General features: G+C 45.1%; 1 protein-coding gene across 4 annotated transcripts; it reads left to right on the top strand.

The window, feature by feature from the left end:
* Positions 1 to 978: 978 nt before the first annotated feature.
* Positions 979 to 15,608, top strand: LOC309541950 (perilipin-3-like). 4 transcript variants are annotated; one of them, XM_082240225.1, is made up of 8 exons: positions 979 to 1,205; positions 1,816 to 1,899; positions 5,696 to 5,781; positions 6,738 to 6,933; positions 9,198 to 9,280; positions 10,587 to 10,851; positions 12,467 to 12,663; positions 15,036 to 15,608. In XM_082240225.1, exons 1-8 carry the CDS (start codon positions 1,139 to 1,141, stop codon positions 15,468 to 15,470), a joined length of 1,413 nt encoding a protein of 470 aa, XP_082096351.1. In that variant the 5' UTR covers positions 979 to 1,138; the 3' UTR covers positions 15,471 to 15,608. The 4 variants fall into 4 exon arrangements, with proteins under 4 accessions (XP_082096351.1, XP_082096354.1, XP_082096352.1 ...); XM_082240228.1 differs by having other exon boundaries at positions 1,101 to 1,255; XM_082240226.1 differs by lacking the exons at positions 979 to 1,205; positions 1,816 to 1,899 and adding an exon at positions 4,105 to 4,420.
* The last annotated feature ends 837 nt before the right edge of the window (positions 15,609 to 16,445 follow it).

Here is a 16,445-nt window from a genome sequence, read left to right as displayed (position 1 = left end):
AGGTTGTGTTGTTACATATCTTCTTGGCTCAGGTGTCACATAAATCCATACCCTCCAACATTTCTCCAGTGAAAATTGGGACATCCTAAGGAAAAGCGGGGCAAATCAGAAACTGGGACAGCTTCTCTAAATCAGGGACATCCCTGGAAAATAGAGACACTTGGGGGGTGGGTTCTGTCACAGCTGCTGCCACCACCGTGCAGGACAAGTGCTGGCTCATTGGCAACAGCAGTGCTGGTGGGGGGGAAAGCCACATTCCAGGATGAAATCAGAAGCTGGAGTGGCTTTTGTAATTTTGGGACTGTCCCTGGGAAATCGGGACACTTGGTGGGTATGAAAGCGCATTGCTGCAAGACAAGCTTGAGGTCTAGTACTGCTTATGACATACATACGCTCGGAGAGAGAAGCAAAAGTGTGGTGTAGTGGTTAAGAGCTGTGGGCTCGTAATCTGGTGAACTGGGTTTGCGTCTCCGCTCCTCCACATGCAGCTGCTGGGTGACCTTGGGCTAGTCACACTTCTCTGAAGTCTCTCAGCCGCACTCACCTCACAGAGTGTTTGTTGTGGGGGAGGAAGGCAAAGGAAATTGTTTGCCATTTTGAGACTCCTTAGGGTAGTGATAAAGCGGGATATCAAATCCAAACTCTTCTTCTACTTCTCCTCTGAACCACTACAGAGCATTGTTACTACGCTATGGCAATTAATCAAACACAAATGCACGCGAATTACAGATATTTATGGCAATGGAGCCCTTCAGCCGGGGTGGCCCATAATCTGGACTGTGCAACCTACATCATGAATTACATGGTCTGCTAGCCTGGAAATTTAAGGCACTTGTCCTAATAGGTTTATGCCCTCATCACTGATACCACCATGAGTTTCCCAGTCTTCTGTGAAATTTTAATTGCTCGAAAGCATTTCAGGGGACACTTCAAGATCCATCAGTGACATAAAAGAGGGAGACCACCCGGTGGAGAGTTCTGAATGTGGTGAACAGAATGTCCTCCCACGAAGGGATTCCGTATTCTAAGGCAGCAATCCGGGCGATTGTTGATGCGTTCCTCTGTGGGGGTGACAGAGGAATGGAAGTTTTTAGAACTCTGTGAATGACAGCCCTTACCCTCTATCTGTATAAGGGAAATGCCGTTTCGAGGGAAGGGAAAGGAGTGTGACATCTCCGAGAAGCTGCAGAAGTTCTGGAAAAAAAGTGAGACGGAATTTGTATTTCTGTTGCTGTGTGCTCACCTTACATATCTTGTAAGCCTTACTATTCTTGCCATATTGATCAGTCCCCTGGGTGGGGTGTGTGTGGAATCATTAAGATAGCACTTCTTTTTCGATTAATATTTGCAAAATGTACACCGGAGGTTGCCAACTCCATCTCTTTGTAACAAGTAAAAACATGTCCTCCTGTTAAGTTAAGCAGTATTATGGTCTGCAAAGCAGGTAAAATAAACCCCTGGTTTGGCCAAAGTCTAGCAGTTGACCCACCATATTGTGTTGATCCTGTTTGCTGGATCCTGTTCTGTTTGTGCCCCTGCCTCATGGACCAGAATTTTTGAAACCAAACGTTGGTAATTCTGTGGTAATTCTGCACCCGACTCTTTTCGCCCTATCCTCATAAACAGAAACAAGAAACAAGCTTTCTCCTTCGTAAGAATTTGATGCGAAGGAAAAAATCCTCATCTTCAGTTTTGTTTGGTTTTTATTTTGTGTGGGACATCTGTGGATATGTTCAAATGTTCTGCAAATTTGTCAGCGCAAACTTTTCAGAATATAGATAACCAATTTGCCCCTGCTGCAATCTTTTAATCTAGGAAAGAAGCTACATAAACTGCGCCGGGCTCTTGCTATGATGATTTATCCTGAGAATTTTACTCACTCCATTAGCTCCCCATCAGGTAAGCAACATAAAGATCACTTATTAAGATTAGCGTTGGAGGCCCCACTGTCAAACATACCTGTAGGAAAAGACTTTTAAGTTGTGGTATCCTGTTTGCAGAATACTTTATCATCACACAACAGAGATAATGTACATAATGTATGTTCAAATCATAGTTGCCTCCAAAGAATTCACCCACAGAGCTACAATTCCCAGCACCTTTAAGAAACTACAGTTCCCATGATTCTTGAAAGGGGTGCTTTAAATACTTCGTGGGTGTACACAGCCTGAGTGGCTTTTTGGTGCAGCTTTGAAAACTTTTTTTTGTTTTATTTCCCAAGCCTTTTCTCATTTTGATGAAAGCTGTCTACTGATTTTACTGTTTATTTATTTTAACTGCTCTCCTGCATTTGCACTGTTTTATTTTTTACTGCGTGCTTTTCATTATTATGTCTTTGAATTTGCAAGGTGACAAAGAAGCTTTTCTAAAGCTAAGAGGCAGTGTAAAAAAAATTTTTTTTAAGTAGTTCCAATGGGCTTCAATTACAAAGAGGGTAGATTTTGGTTGGACATTAGGAGGAACCTCTAGCCAGTAAGAACAGTTCAGTATTGAAGTTAATGACTTAGAGTGGTGGTGGGCTGCAAATTCATCTATTGAGGATGCTTGTAGCTCTAGAGTTTCTACTCAGAGCTGAGAATTAGATGGAAATAGCCTACAAGGCTCCGTCCAACAATGTGATTATGTGAAGTTCAGAGTTTTGTCCTCTTTCCTGGTGATTTAGCAGATGCAAACAGGGTCACTATGGTGTATCTTTAACCACACTATTGCCAGATAACTATTGCTGCAATCCTAAAGTCACTTGCTAGGCCATGTGGAGAATATAGTATGCTGGATCAGACAAAAGTCAGTTTGTCCCAGTATTTTGCTTCCATCGGCAGACAACAAATGCCTTATGAAAAATCAGAAGCAAGTTATGGTTTAAAGAAAACAGTCTTATCCTGCTGTCTCTGTGTTTGGTAGAAGGGCAGGATTTCTGAATACAGACGTCCTCCATTATTTTGCCTAATCCCCGCCTCCCTGTCATGAAAGCTTTTGGACATCACCACTATAACTTGTGGTTATGAGTTCCACAAGGTAATAGAATAGGTTTGCCTTTAGGATGGGGAACCCTTTGAAACTGAGGTGTTGCTGACATCAGACACCCATGTGGTTTCAAGCCAAAAATAAATAAAAATAAATGCATGTGTTGCATTCTAAACTGAACAAAAGACTTAAAAGAAGATTCAGTGGATGCATGATATGGTGGTATATCAATCAAAAGTTTCAGATCCCTAGCACGACAGGTACTGATTGCAGTGTAAACAGAACATCAGATGCCAGGACAGAAGTTCTAGCATTATAATCAGGAAAGTGAATGCAATCATCTCCGTATCTGATGCACCTCAAGTGATCATTTACACTTCTTAGGAGTTTTCTGGAAGGAATGACAGGCTTAACAGCTGTTGGATCTCCACAAAGAGAAGAGAAAAAGTAGCCAAGTCTGATGGATGGAAAGATTCACCTACTTAGGCTCTCCTGGCATGAGGAGAATTTTTAAAGCAAATGTGGTTCTATGGCCCTCTGGTGGCATTTTATAAGCTACAACATGCTGTAATAAAATTTAAGTATGCTGGTGAGCAAAGGGTCAACCGTACGGACTGAAAACTACTTCCACAATGCACATATTTATTTGTGACATTATTTGGCGGCATGGTCCATCCGAGGAAGCTCACAACATAATACACAATGAATACAAGAAATCTGAAAATTCTCAAAATTGGCCAAAGATTGCCTTGAGAGTTTTGCAGGAGGGATTCAAATGCCTAGCGAAATATTAGGGTTTATGCAGTTAAAGTGACTTATGTGCAGGAGCAGCGCCAAGTCCACACTAAACAGGCATGAGGAAGTGCCCCAAGAAAGAGCTATTGCACTCATGTCATGCTCCTCATATGAGAAACAAGATAGCAGACTAGGCAGGTCCTTGGTCTGATCCAGTAGGGTTCAAATGTTCTTTGCAATAAGCCCCAATGGATTCCATGGGGCTGAAGTCCCAGGCAAGCTGTGCATAGGGTTGCAGCCTTCATAGCTGCTGGATCCAATTGGACAAGCAATCATAATGAAACTAATTTGCATGTACAGCCTGACTGGTTGGCACTCCTCTCTCCTTCAGTGCTTGCTGGGCTGAAGAAACAATGGGAACTCCCATCACTTGCCACCCTGGTGGTTTTCCCCCCATGACCCGTCTTAGACAGTGGCAAAACGCCGCCATCTTTCCTGAACCCATCCTCATTCACCCTGGGGATAAAGTTTTGAAACCATGGCAGCGGAAGCCTCTTCCTGAGAGCCAATGTAGTCCTCCTCTAATGGGAAATGCCCAAAATGTTAACATAGCAAGACGTCAGCGTGAAGAATAAGCCCAATGGAATGATCCAGTCTTCCTCCTCCAAGTCCAAAGTAGTTGCTGCTCTGGAAAAAAAAACAGTAATAGGGTCGCCTTCTGGTGAGTCTGGGTAAACACTGGGGGGAGACGCAGCTCATTCCATAGGGACAACAATGCTTGATTGAAGAACAGGGTTAGCCACTAGTTTTCCCAAAGGCTGCTTTGAGGATGGGGGGGAGGGTTATATAGAGCTTTGGATCATGCCCACTCCCACCTCACAATGGGTGTTTGTATCCCAGAAATTCTAATGCCCACATCTGTTTGCCACTGGATCGACTTGGATGGTATGTCAGTTATCAGTTTTGTTAAGCTTATATTCTGCCCTTCCTCCGAAGAGCTCAGCACAACATACATTTTTCTTATTTCACAACTTACTGCATAAAAATTATATACCTCTTGATTGTAAAAATAAAACAAAATGCAGGGCTTTCCCCCTCTTTTTAAATCATGACAACCTGGTGAAATAACCCCAGAAACAGTGCAGACTCAAGGTCACCCAATGAGCTTCCTTTGAGCAGGCTTATAGCTGCTCCATCACAACACAGACTGCTCCTCTTTAACATTTGGAGGGAAGGAACTGATAGCAGACATGACAACATCAGTGGGTGCCAGAAAGCAGACCCTCCAAGGTCCCTATTTTCCAGGGACAGTCCAGATTTACAGAAGCTGTCCCGGTTTCTGATTTGATTCCAGAATGTCACGCTTTTCCTTAAGAGGTTTCTATTTCCATCAGAAAAATGTTGGAGGGTATGGCGTTATGTGACCCCCGAGCCAAGGAGATAAGCAACCATACAACCTTTAGAAGACATCTGAGGCAGCTCTGTAGTTTTTAAACATTTAATGTTTTATTATGTGTCTATATATGTCGGAAGCTGCCCAGAGTGGCTGGGGCAACCTAGTCAAATGGGCAGGGTGTAAATAATAAAAGTATTATTGTTGTTTTAAAAATTTAGAGACAGTGTGAGTGCTTTCAAGCCTCATTATCAATGGGAAAGTTTCCCAGTATGGAAAGGCATAGCCTGTTTTTTAAAAAATTGATTTACTTGCTGCACTTATATTCCAGCTTCCTTCTGAAAGTGGCCTGCTGGGCTCTTCCCCCCCCCCTACACACACATAAACATTACATCGTCATAACACCCCGTGAGGTAGGTCAGCCTGAATGATAGTTACAGGTCCAGGGCCACCCGCTGAGTTTCATGGTTGAATGGAGACTTGAACCCGGGTTTCCCATCTTCTGCTTCCACTGGCAGCAACCTGGCAACGGAGCTATTTGTGGCCGTTAATTGGGCCATGATTGCCCCCGACACAATTGCTTTCTGTTCTCTGCACTTCCAGTGACCACGGAACGCATCATGTCTTCTGTGAAGCCAGAACCGTCTGCTACGTCTTCAGAGACCTCTGACGAAAGTCTTGAGGATGAGGTAGTTGTGTATTCAAGCTCGTTTGCATACCATAGGTGGTATCTAATAAAAACAGTTTTTAGCTATGTGATGTAACTTTCCCAACCTTTCCCCCAACTCTCCAAAGCAGGAAATTAGATGGCACAGCTTAAAGTTGTATTAGAACAAGTGTTTAGATGAATACTCCCCACTTTGTTCTTTTCTTCTTCCAGTTTTTTTTTGCTGGGCTACACTCCTTTTTGCTATCTTATTCTCTCCTCAGATTACCCATCTCTCCAGGTTTTGCAATGCCATCTCAATCCCCCAAAGGTGCAAAAATAAAGGTGTTATTTTGTTTTTGAAAGAACCTCATACAAAATGCATGTTTAAAGGGGAGAATGCACCGAAAAAAAATGTGTGTTCTACAAGCAAAGTATGTACAAAATGTGTGATAGTTTACATGTGGGTTTTCGGGGGCATTATTCTGGAAAGACTGTAAAGACATGATGGAATGGCTCTATGATGGAGCATCAGGAAAAGTGACTGGTCCGTCCATGCCTCACTTGCAAAGGAATCAAAGAACCACAGTATGAAAGGCAGGGCACTGGGAGAATCTCAGCAGATCTCAGAGCATAAACTTGATCTAAACTAGTGTATTTTAAGTTGCTTTGTCTTTGTTTTAATTTCTATTGTTTTTTGGAAGTCACTTTGAGTTTCATTTTTGAAAAGCAAGTGACTAATTAATATAACAAATGTTTAAAATAAAATTATAAAGTCCACCCAAACACGGAGGGTTGCTAACTTTGGGTTATAGTATTGACTTGTATTACAAATCGTGGCCTCTGCTTCTTTTGTGATATGCTATTGTTTATTGGTACTGCCGTAGTGTGGACGTGTTGTTTTGTTTGAACTGTGCTCTGAATGGTTTATTTATTTATTTATTTATTGTACAACTGATGGCTTAAATAACAAAAATCTGGCTTTGGTTTCCATGTCAGAATGTCTTGAAGAGAGTTGGCAGCCTCCCCTTGGTGTGCTCTGTCTGCGACTTAGTTTCTTCAAACTACACCTCCATTAAGAGAAAAAGCTCCTACCTTCAGACAGTGTGTGGTGGGGCAGAGAAAGGCATGAAGACCATCACTGGAGCTGCCATCAACAAGGCACAGCCACTTCTGACCACATTTGAACCTCAGAGTGAGTAAAACTGAGGCAGAGGGCTAAATGCAACAAGCTAGAATTAGCTGAAGAGATGGCAATGAGCATTTATGGACAAGCTAGCCCACAATCGCTGAAATATACTCGGAGTCCTGTAGTGATTTCATGCTTTTTATTGCAGCTTGTAAAACAGTGATTTTATTGCCCCCCCCCCAAACCTCAGGCTTTTATATACATTATTTACACAATTAGTCCCATCTGATTGGCTGATTCTGCTTCCCTCCTGGAGCCTGATTGGTCTTTTCCTGCAGGCCAATCAGTTGTTGCATTCTAGGATCCTACTTGCCTATTGTTCCAGAATCCAAGCTTAGTACAGTCATACCTCATGTTACGTCCGCTTCATGTTATGTTCTTTCAGGTTACGTCCTGCGGCGACCCGGAAGTACCGGAAAGGGTTACTTCTGGGTTTCGCTGCTCGTGCATGCGCAGAAGCGCAAAATGACGTCATGTGCATCTGCAGAAGCGGCGAATTGCAACCCACGCATGTGCAAACACACCGCTGCGGGTTGCGCTCTTTTCATGTTGCAAATGGTCCTCCAGAACAGATCCAGTTTGCAACCAGAGGTACCACTGTACGTAACAATCACCCTCAAATTGCCACTGCTATCAACACACACAACAATCTATTCAAGCTTCTCTGGGTTTAGGAATCCTTCCTACATTGGAAAGGAGGTCTAGCAGAGTGCAGGAACTTTCTGGAACCCTGTAAACGGATTCTAGTCAGTGGCAAAGCGTGGCTCCAAGATGCCTGGGGTGGGAGGGGGCAGGGCAAGCAGCAGAGAACAAAGGCATCGTGCAACCAACCCCCACCGCTGCTGGAGCAACCCCAGCCCTGAGCGGAGGCTGTTGTGCCCTTCTGGCACCCACCTCCTCCCCAGATCTGAGCCTTGCAAGGCTGCTCAGTGTGGGGACACGGGGTAAACTAAAGTCACCGGTTGCTTTGCTTGTGCTTTGAAAGACACTCGCCGCTGCAGGGGGCCTGTTTGTGCGTGTTGTGTTTTCCTGCAGAAGGTTCCGCTTTCAAGGTCGCCCCTGCCCCCACATCTCCAGTGGGATGGAGTCAGGATTCGCCCCCCCCCCATGGCTCCCCAAACCGGTGCCAGCCCCCCCCCCCAGTTCATGATGGTAGTGCCGGGAGGCGGGTGCACCCCCTCATTGATGACACCCGGGGCAGCCCGCACCCCCCTTCCTACGCCACTGATTCGAGTAAGTCCCTGTTCTACTTTGCTCAGTAGTCCACCAAGAAAAAACAGGAGGATCTGCTGCTGAATTTGGTTGTTACAGACAGAAATCCAAAACTGACCAGCCAAATAATCACACCAGTGGTGGAAAAAGTAAAAGTTTGTTCAGACAGCAGTAAGAAATTACAGGGGAATCAAATTCAAAATCCTGTACATAAGTTGTGTTGGGTAATTTCTTCCAGGTTAGAAATGCTGTTGATGTTTTCCTGAATCAGAAACATAGGCCTGCCCTCAGTATCTTGGCTATTTAACTGTGTGCTGTTAGATTAATTGATTTATTGCTGTTGTTATTGTTGCAATCTTGGAGGGATGTGAGATTCCAGGGGTTCCAGGCACTGAGCCAAGGTTCATGTTTCCTTTGGGATGAGGGGCAGCGGAGACTGTGCTTTTAAAGAGCGGGTTTTCATGGGGAAAGCTCTGGAGCAAAAAAAGAAGAAAAAGGATGCTCAGACACAGAGCTTTAAAGTGTGGACCATGCCTGGAAAGCACGAACGAAAGGTAAGTGTGGATAAGTCCATAGAAAAATAAAATGGACATTGGAAAAATGAGGGACTGAGAGAAAGAACAATTGATAGATTTTCACCCTACCAGTATTTTGTAACCATTGCCAAAGTTCCTTGTGTGATTGCTTCTTGTAATATTTTTGTTATAAGTAAGTAAGTGAAAACCAGTGTGGTGTAGTGGTTAAGAGCGGTGGACTCATAATCTGGCGAACTGGGTTCGATTCCCCGCTCCTCCACATGCAGCTGCTGGGTGACCTTGGGCCAGTCACACTTCTCTGAAGTCTCTCAGCCCCACTCACCTCACAGAGTGTTTGTTGTGGGGGAGAAAGGGAGAGGAGATTGTTAGCCACTTTGAGACTCCTTATGGTAGTGATAAAGTGGGATATCAAATCCAAATCCAAAGTAATTCAAAGCTCAGTTGTTTTAGTGAGACTGAAAGGGACTCATGACAGCAACCATAACAAAAACCAAAGTGTCTTCCTCTCTCTGTCTCTCTTAGTTGCAACAGCAAACAGGTATGCCTGTCGAGGCTTAGATACAGTGGAAGAGAAGATGCCCATCTTTCAACAGACGGCTGATCAGGTGAGCAGTTGTCTGCCTCCCAGAAGATTGTAAACATTTATTTAGGTCATTTCAAATAAGTCTCTGGGCACTTTGCAACATCTTTAAAACATCACAAATAGAGGTGAAGAATGCCACAAATGACCCACAGTTCAAAGCAGCCCAAAACCAAGAGAAAAGATGGTCCTCTTGAAACACAGAGGGCAGATACATTGGACAAAAGATATTGGTCATAATATAGATATGGAAGCATGGGAACGACCGTGGAATACAAGCATAAAATTTACAGCATGTTATTGGTGTAACAGAAAATTATATGAAAATGATATATCGATGGTACCTAACACCGAGTAAATTGGCAAAAATGTATAAATCCAAATCAAATAAGTGTTGGAAATGTAAAGAGAAAGAAGGTTCTTTTTATCATATGTGGTGGTCTTGTAGTAAGGTTAAAGCTTAAAGGGAAATGGTGTTTAAAATAACGTTTGGAAAAAAGCAAACCCAGAAGTTTGCCTTTTGGGAATTATAGGGACAGAACTACCCAAACTGTCTAGAAATTTATTCATGTATGCTACTACAGAGGCAAGAATGTTACTCGCCCAAAAATGGAAAGAAGTCCCAGCAAAAGAAGAATGGATTCAAAGCTTATGGAATGTGCAGAAATGGCAAAACCTAGCAGAAAAATAAGAAATCAAGATAACAAACTTTGTTTAAAAGAATGGAAATGGTTTACTGAATATTTACAAATAAACTGTAAACAGATAAGAACATTGGCAGGATTATTGTAATAACCTGCAGTTTTATTAAACGTATATATATCTAACGTAGATGAATAAATGAGCAAATTAAGTTAATTTGGATATGCAGAGAATATTAAAAATAAATTTAAGGAATTGCAGAAAGAGGGGGGAAGGAAGCCAAGTTTTGAAATGTTAAAATGATCATAAAATGTATAAAATTATCATAAAATTGAAAATCATAAATAATTTTTTAAATTAAATAATGAAAAACCACAGAGGTAAACTCAGGTCGCATCCCATGCACCATAAATTTAGAGCACATGTCTCCCTTGCAAAGAAGCCAGGGCACTGCAGTTTGCCCCTCACAGAGCTACAATTCACAGTACCCAAGACAAAAGCTAGTTTTTTCTCCTTCTTTGGAGGTCTTTAAGCAGAGGCTTGACAACCATTTGTCAGGAGTGCTCTGATGGTGTTTCCTGCTTGGCAGGGGGTTGGACTCGATGGCCCTTGTGGTCTCTTCCAACTCTATGATTCTATGATTCTAGTTTCCAATATTTCCACCAGGGTCTGTCTTCTTACTCTTGCAGGTTGTCTCTGGTACGAAGGAGATGATGTCTTCTAAAGTCACATATGCAAAGAGCGCCATGACCCGCAGGCTATCGGGGATGGTTGACATGACCAGAGATGCTGTCCAGGGTAGCATGAGGACCACAACATCCATGGTGACTGGGAGTATGAGCCTGTTGATGGGGACGAGAGTTGGCCAGATGGCCAGGACCAGCGTGGACAGCATGCTGGGCAGGTCCCATGCATTTATAAATCACTATCTCCTGGTTGCCGATGAAGATATGAGTAAGGGCTCCCTTGAGTGCTTTCCCCCTACCTGTACAGCACAGAGTGGTTTTTTTATCTTAATGATACGTGCAGACAAAGTACAACCAAGATTTAGACCTGGGGTGGGAGAAATCTTTCAGCTCAAGTGCCACATTCCTTTCTGGGCAAATTCTGGTGGTCACACGCCCGGGGGGGGGGGCAGGTACAGAGGCAAAGTACCCCTTTGGACAGTAGACTAGCTCCTAGACATACCCAGTGCTTTTTTTCAGCCAGAGCACAGTTCCGGCATCTCTCAGGTGGGCACCATTCTTGCCTTTATGTATTTCCGAAAAGCCCCAAACAAACATTTCAAGTCAAAACAGAAGCTGGCCAGTGTGTGCGAGTCTACACTTTTTCAAGATCTATGACTCTGTAGTTTTTTTTAACGGTGAATGCTTCTGTTGTCAAACCAACAGCTCTTCAGGGCTGCCCCAGGTTGCCCGGCAACTTGCAATTTCATGGCGAGTTCTGGCATGAAATTTTTCTTGATAAAAAGCACTGCACATACCCCTCTCTATCCAGCAAGCAAGAAGCAATACCAGACCTCAAGGACGCATTCTGCACAGGCAAACAAAGCCAGTGAGGGGTGTGGCTTGGGGGAGGATGTGTGGCATGAGGTGAGCCTGGAGGGCCACATAGAGAGGATGAGAGGGCCATATTTATTCCCCAAGCCTGAGATTCCATGCTCCTGATTTAGACAAATCATAAATGTCTAAGGCTGAGTCAGCCCCATGAGCATCTTTCCACAACTTTATGCTCTTCTAGTGTTGGGTTGTTGTTTTTTAAAAAAAACAAACACAAATGTGTATACATGCTCCATTAACTGTGAAGCCTCTACCACTTAGATGTCCTAAATTTATTATGGAGCCTGACCACTCACGAGGGGGGTCAGCATCTGTGAAAATATTAGGCCCTAGACGAAATTATCCCTCCACAGCTCACTGTCCTATCTGTAGGTAGCAAAATGGGAAGAGAGATTTCAGAAATTTTGCAAAGGGGGTAGGCAATGTGGTGAAATGAGGGGCATATTGGAGGGGGGCAGCCTTCCCAAAGTCATCTTGAAAGATAAGTGATGAAATAGCATAATTCCCAGGACATCTCTGCAGGTGTGGGGAGGGAATGGCAGCCAGACTAACTGGCAGGTCCCAGAAATTTTCTGGGGGGTGGCGACTGGGAAAAGTAAGGCATTTCATCCTCTTTCACACACCCCCACACATACATTTTCAGCTGCAGTGGGAAAAACACATACGACTGGGTATTATTCTGCTAAGTTTTACTCAGAGTAGACCCACAGAAATCAATGGACCCACCGTTGCTACATGAAAAGCTTTAAACAATGGCTCCACCATTCGGGCATAAAATGTGATTACAATTTAACTTATAAAATGGTGCCCAAGAATGCCAACATGGTTAATCCCCAGCGTAGGGAAACACTGTGTACATGGTAACTGGCTCATGGAGATGTCTCCTGGCCGTGGATCCCAACACCTTGCAAAAATAACTGGGGCCACCTCGAACACAGGGCTGCTGCAATCTCCAGCTGCAACCTTCTGTCTCCCTTTACGATCACACAGTGATGTTTCTTTCATTTCAGATGATACTCGGACATGTTCTAAATGTGGATTGGGGGATTCCGGGGAGGAAGTGCAGGCGCAGATCAGGTGCGAAGGGTACATGGTCTGCTTGCTTTCCTTGCTGAACAAATTCCAACACTATGCTTCGATGCAGTCTCAGCGCCGCATCAGCCACACGTGCCAGAACCTCCAAAAGGTCACGGAAAACTGCTATGCGGTAAGAGCACATTTCCCCTGCCTCCTCTTTCCCCCTCCTATGTCGCTCTGGGCTGGGAGGAAACAATCACATCTCCTTTGAAAACAAAAAGTTTTCAAGGCTGAAATATTTCTTAGATTAGCCCCAAGGATGGTGTATGTGAGAGAGAGGGCGGGAGAATGGGGGGCAACTGTGTCATCAGGGTCAAATTCTACACCCGAACTTTCCAAACTTTTTGTATTCGTGACACACCTTTTAGAGATGCATTCATTTAGTGACACAGTAATTCAGTTTACTAGCAAACCAGAGGTTAAACTAAAGGAAGGTAAAATATAGAGGGCCCCTTTACTGTTAAGTCCAGTCAAAGGCGACTATGGTGTTGTGGCGTTGATCTTGCTTTCGGGCCGAGGGAGCCGGTGTTTGTCCACGACAGCTTTCCAGGTCATGTGGCCAGCAGGACTTAACCGCTTCTGGCGCAACAGAACACTGTGACGGAAAACAGAGCGCCCGAAAATGCTGTTTACTTTCCCGTCGCAGCAGTACCTATTTATCTACTTGCACTGGTGTGATTTCAAACTGCTGGGTTGGCAGGAGCTGGGACAGAGCAACGGGAGTTCACCCTGTTGGGTGGACTCGAACTGCCAACCTTCCGAACGGCAAGCCCAAGAGGCTCAGTGGTTTAGACCACAGCACCACCCATGTCCAGAGGTTAAACTAACCCCTTTCTAGCCCTGGGAAGAGCATGGGGAGCGTTCACACAACACACCTACACACTGCAACTGACACAGTAATGTTTGGAAAGCTCTGGTTTATGCATACACGCTGCAGAATGAGTACACTGCCATGTAAAGAGAGAGAGAGGAGAGCAGAAGACAATTGACTCCACAAACTAAAATAAATGTACAGTGGTGCCCCGCAAGACGAATGCCTTGCAAGACGGAAAACCCGCTAGACGAAAGGGTTTTCCGTTTTTGAGCTGCTTCGCAAGACGATTTTCCCTATGGGCTTGCTTTGCAAGACAAAAACGTCTTGCAAGTGTTCCAATTTTTTTTCGCTTCCCCCCCTTTTTCTAAGCCGCTAAGCCGCTAATAGCCTTTTAGCCGCTAATCCGCTAAGCCTTTAATAGCCGCTAAACCGCTTATCCGCTAAGCCGCTAATAGGGTTGCTTTGCAAGACGAAAAAACCGCTAGACGAAGAGGCTCGTGGAACGGATTAATTTCGTCTTGCGAGGCACCACTGTATGGGAAAGGGAATTTATGCTCCAAATTTAAACAACACTAAATGCAAGCTGTGCTGGGGGAAGGGTGACCAGGACACTAACCGTGCACTCCTGATTTCCCCACTGCCAGTGTGCACCTTGCACTGTTCAGATTCAGTGGATTTCCAGGTGGATCTGACCCAGTCTGGCTTGCGTTTGGCACCCAAAATGCACATGCTGGCCAGCTCCTGGGTGTGCCGTCAGCATGATCCACAGAGCTCAGCAAGTTCACAGCACAAAGTCCACAGCAGAAAGTTAAGTGTGACCACCTCCCTGTAAGCTGATCCACAGTAAAAAAAGCTTTAGGAGCAGGGGCTAGTGGAAAAGTTGGCAACTTTATCCTTGCATTATGTCACATCCGCCATGTCAAAATCTCTCTTTAAGTGTGGCGAGGCCATAGCTCAGTAGCAGGAGAAATTCTTTGCATGCAGAAGGTTGCAGGTTGGAGTCCTGGCATCTTGAGATAAGGCTAGCAAAGACTCCTGCCTGAAGCTCTGGAGAGCCAGTGCCAGCCAGTGCACAGCTATTACCTTTTTTTTTTTAAAAAAAAAAAATCATTTATGTAACGCCTTTTTTCAAGGTGGTGCCCATGGGTCTTCCTTTTCCCATTTTATCCTCACAAGAACCCTGTCAGGTATGTTGACTGGCCCAAGGTCACCCAGTGAGCTCTGTGACTAAGTGGGGACTAATAGAAGCCCCATCTCCCACGTCTTTGTTCAACACTCTAGAATTGTGGAATCTTAGAGCTGGAAGGGATCCCAAGGGTCATCTAGTCCAACCCAGACCTTTGATCATCTTGGTTGCCCTCCTCTGCACATGTTCCAGCTTGTCAATATCCTCTTTACATTGTGGTGCCTGGAATTGGACACAGTACTCCTTCCAGCTGTAGTCTAATCCAGCCTTTCTCCACCTTGGGTCCCCAGATGTTGCGCAACAATTCCCATCATCCCTGATGCAGCACTGGGCCTGCCAGCTAGGGATGATGGGAGTTGTAGTCCAACAACCCAAGGTTGAGAGAGGCTGCTCTAAGCACTCCACCACACTAGGTGGACCAAAGGTCGTGACTTGGAATAAGTCATCTATAGTTGTTTTTTTAAAATATATGTATATTCTCCAATGGATGTCTGCATTTCAGGAATGGAAGGCTTGGCTGGCTGCCTTGTACTATACGGTCACACTCCCGCTGAGGACCATCTACCTGATCGTCCTCTTCAGTGTGGAAGAATTATCCTCCCAATTTCACGAGAATGTCCCCCAGGCCTCTTACGCCCTCGAAGAACTCAAGATGGCACTCTCCACCCTAGAATGCCTGCAGGATCTCTGCCGAAGAATCTTCACCCGAGTGTGGGAGAGAATGTCCGAGGAGGAGAACCTGAACGCGCTTTTGAACTACGTGTCGCAGTCCCTGCCCTTTTGCTTCTTCACAAACAGCTGCAGATGCAAGACCTGCCCTGGCAGCGCCATAAGGGCCCTCAAGATCACGCGGAGCGGGCAGGCGTCTCAAGGCACCCTTTCTGGGCAGCAGGAATCCAGGACCAGCTTCCTGGCAGCAGCAACCCCAACCACCTGAGCCCTCTGGGTCTTGTTCACCTGTAGAAGGCAGAGGAGGAAAGTGTGCAATGTGGACTTGAGGGCATTTTTAAAGGGCTTGGTTCTTAGATTAAATCCTAGGCACAACAGCAGCCTGGCAGTAAATGAGTGAATTAGACCTTAGTGTGCATGTGTGTTTTTCTCGTGTCTCGGAAAGCCAAGGAAACTCTCTCTTTCTCCAGGCTGAGGGAAGATGAAGGGAATCGAAGCAGAAGTCCTTGTTCTAGGATCGGAAAAGACCCAGTTACGTTGTCGAGCTAAAAATATGCAGTATGCATGTGCCAGTCCACCTCCTTCCCAAGTCATGGGATAGCTCAGTGAGAGGGCTCATGCTCAGGATTATACGGGCTGCACAATATCCTGTAGGAAAGATGTCTATATCAGGCAGCCGTGCAACATTCCTTTAAGGGTGGGGAGCTGCTTCAGAACATCCTTTTCTGTCAAAGATGGGGAACTTCCAGAGGTTACGCTGCAGCTCCCATCACTCTGGACTGTTGGCTGAGGCTGTCGGGAGTCCAAAAACATCAGGAGGACCACAAGTTCCCCAGCCTCGTCTTATACTATTTTGGCAACACCTGAAGATTGGAGGCCACATGGCGAGGACTCCGTGCCGTCACTTTTTCCTATAACCCTGTAGTCCCAGTTCCTTGGAAGGGTAGCATGAGTACCCTCAAAAGTGGGACGGGGAAGCTGTGACCTTCTCGGGGTTGTTGGAGCGGCTGCCGAGACCACATAACACCAGTCTTGAAAGACCTACATTGGCTCCCAGTACGTTTCCGAGCACAATTCAAAGTGTTGGTGCTGACCTTTAAAGCCCTAAACGGCCTCGGTCCAGTATATCTGAAGGAGCATCTCCACCCCCATCGTTCTACCCGGACACTGAGGTCCAGCACCGAGGGCCTTCTGGCGGTTCCCTCACTGCAAGAAGAGAACAACAACTACCAGACTTTTAGAA

Source organism: Podarcis vaucheri, assembly GCF_965113315.1.
Source record: "Podarcis vaucheri genome assembly, chromosome: 10".
Taxonomy (NCBI): Eukaryota; Metazoa; Chordata; class Lepidosauria; order Squamata; family Lacertidae; genus Podarcis; species Podarcis vaucheri.
Note: the sequence above shows the minus strand (reverse complement) of the source record. Positions and strands in the feature narration are given on the sequence as shown.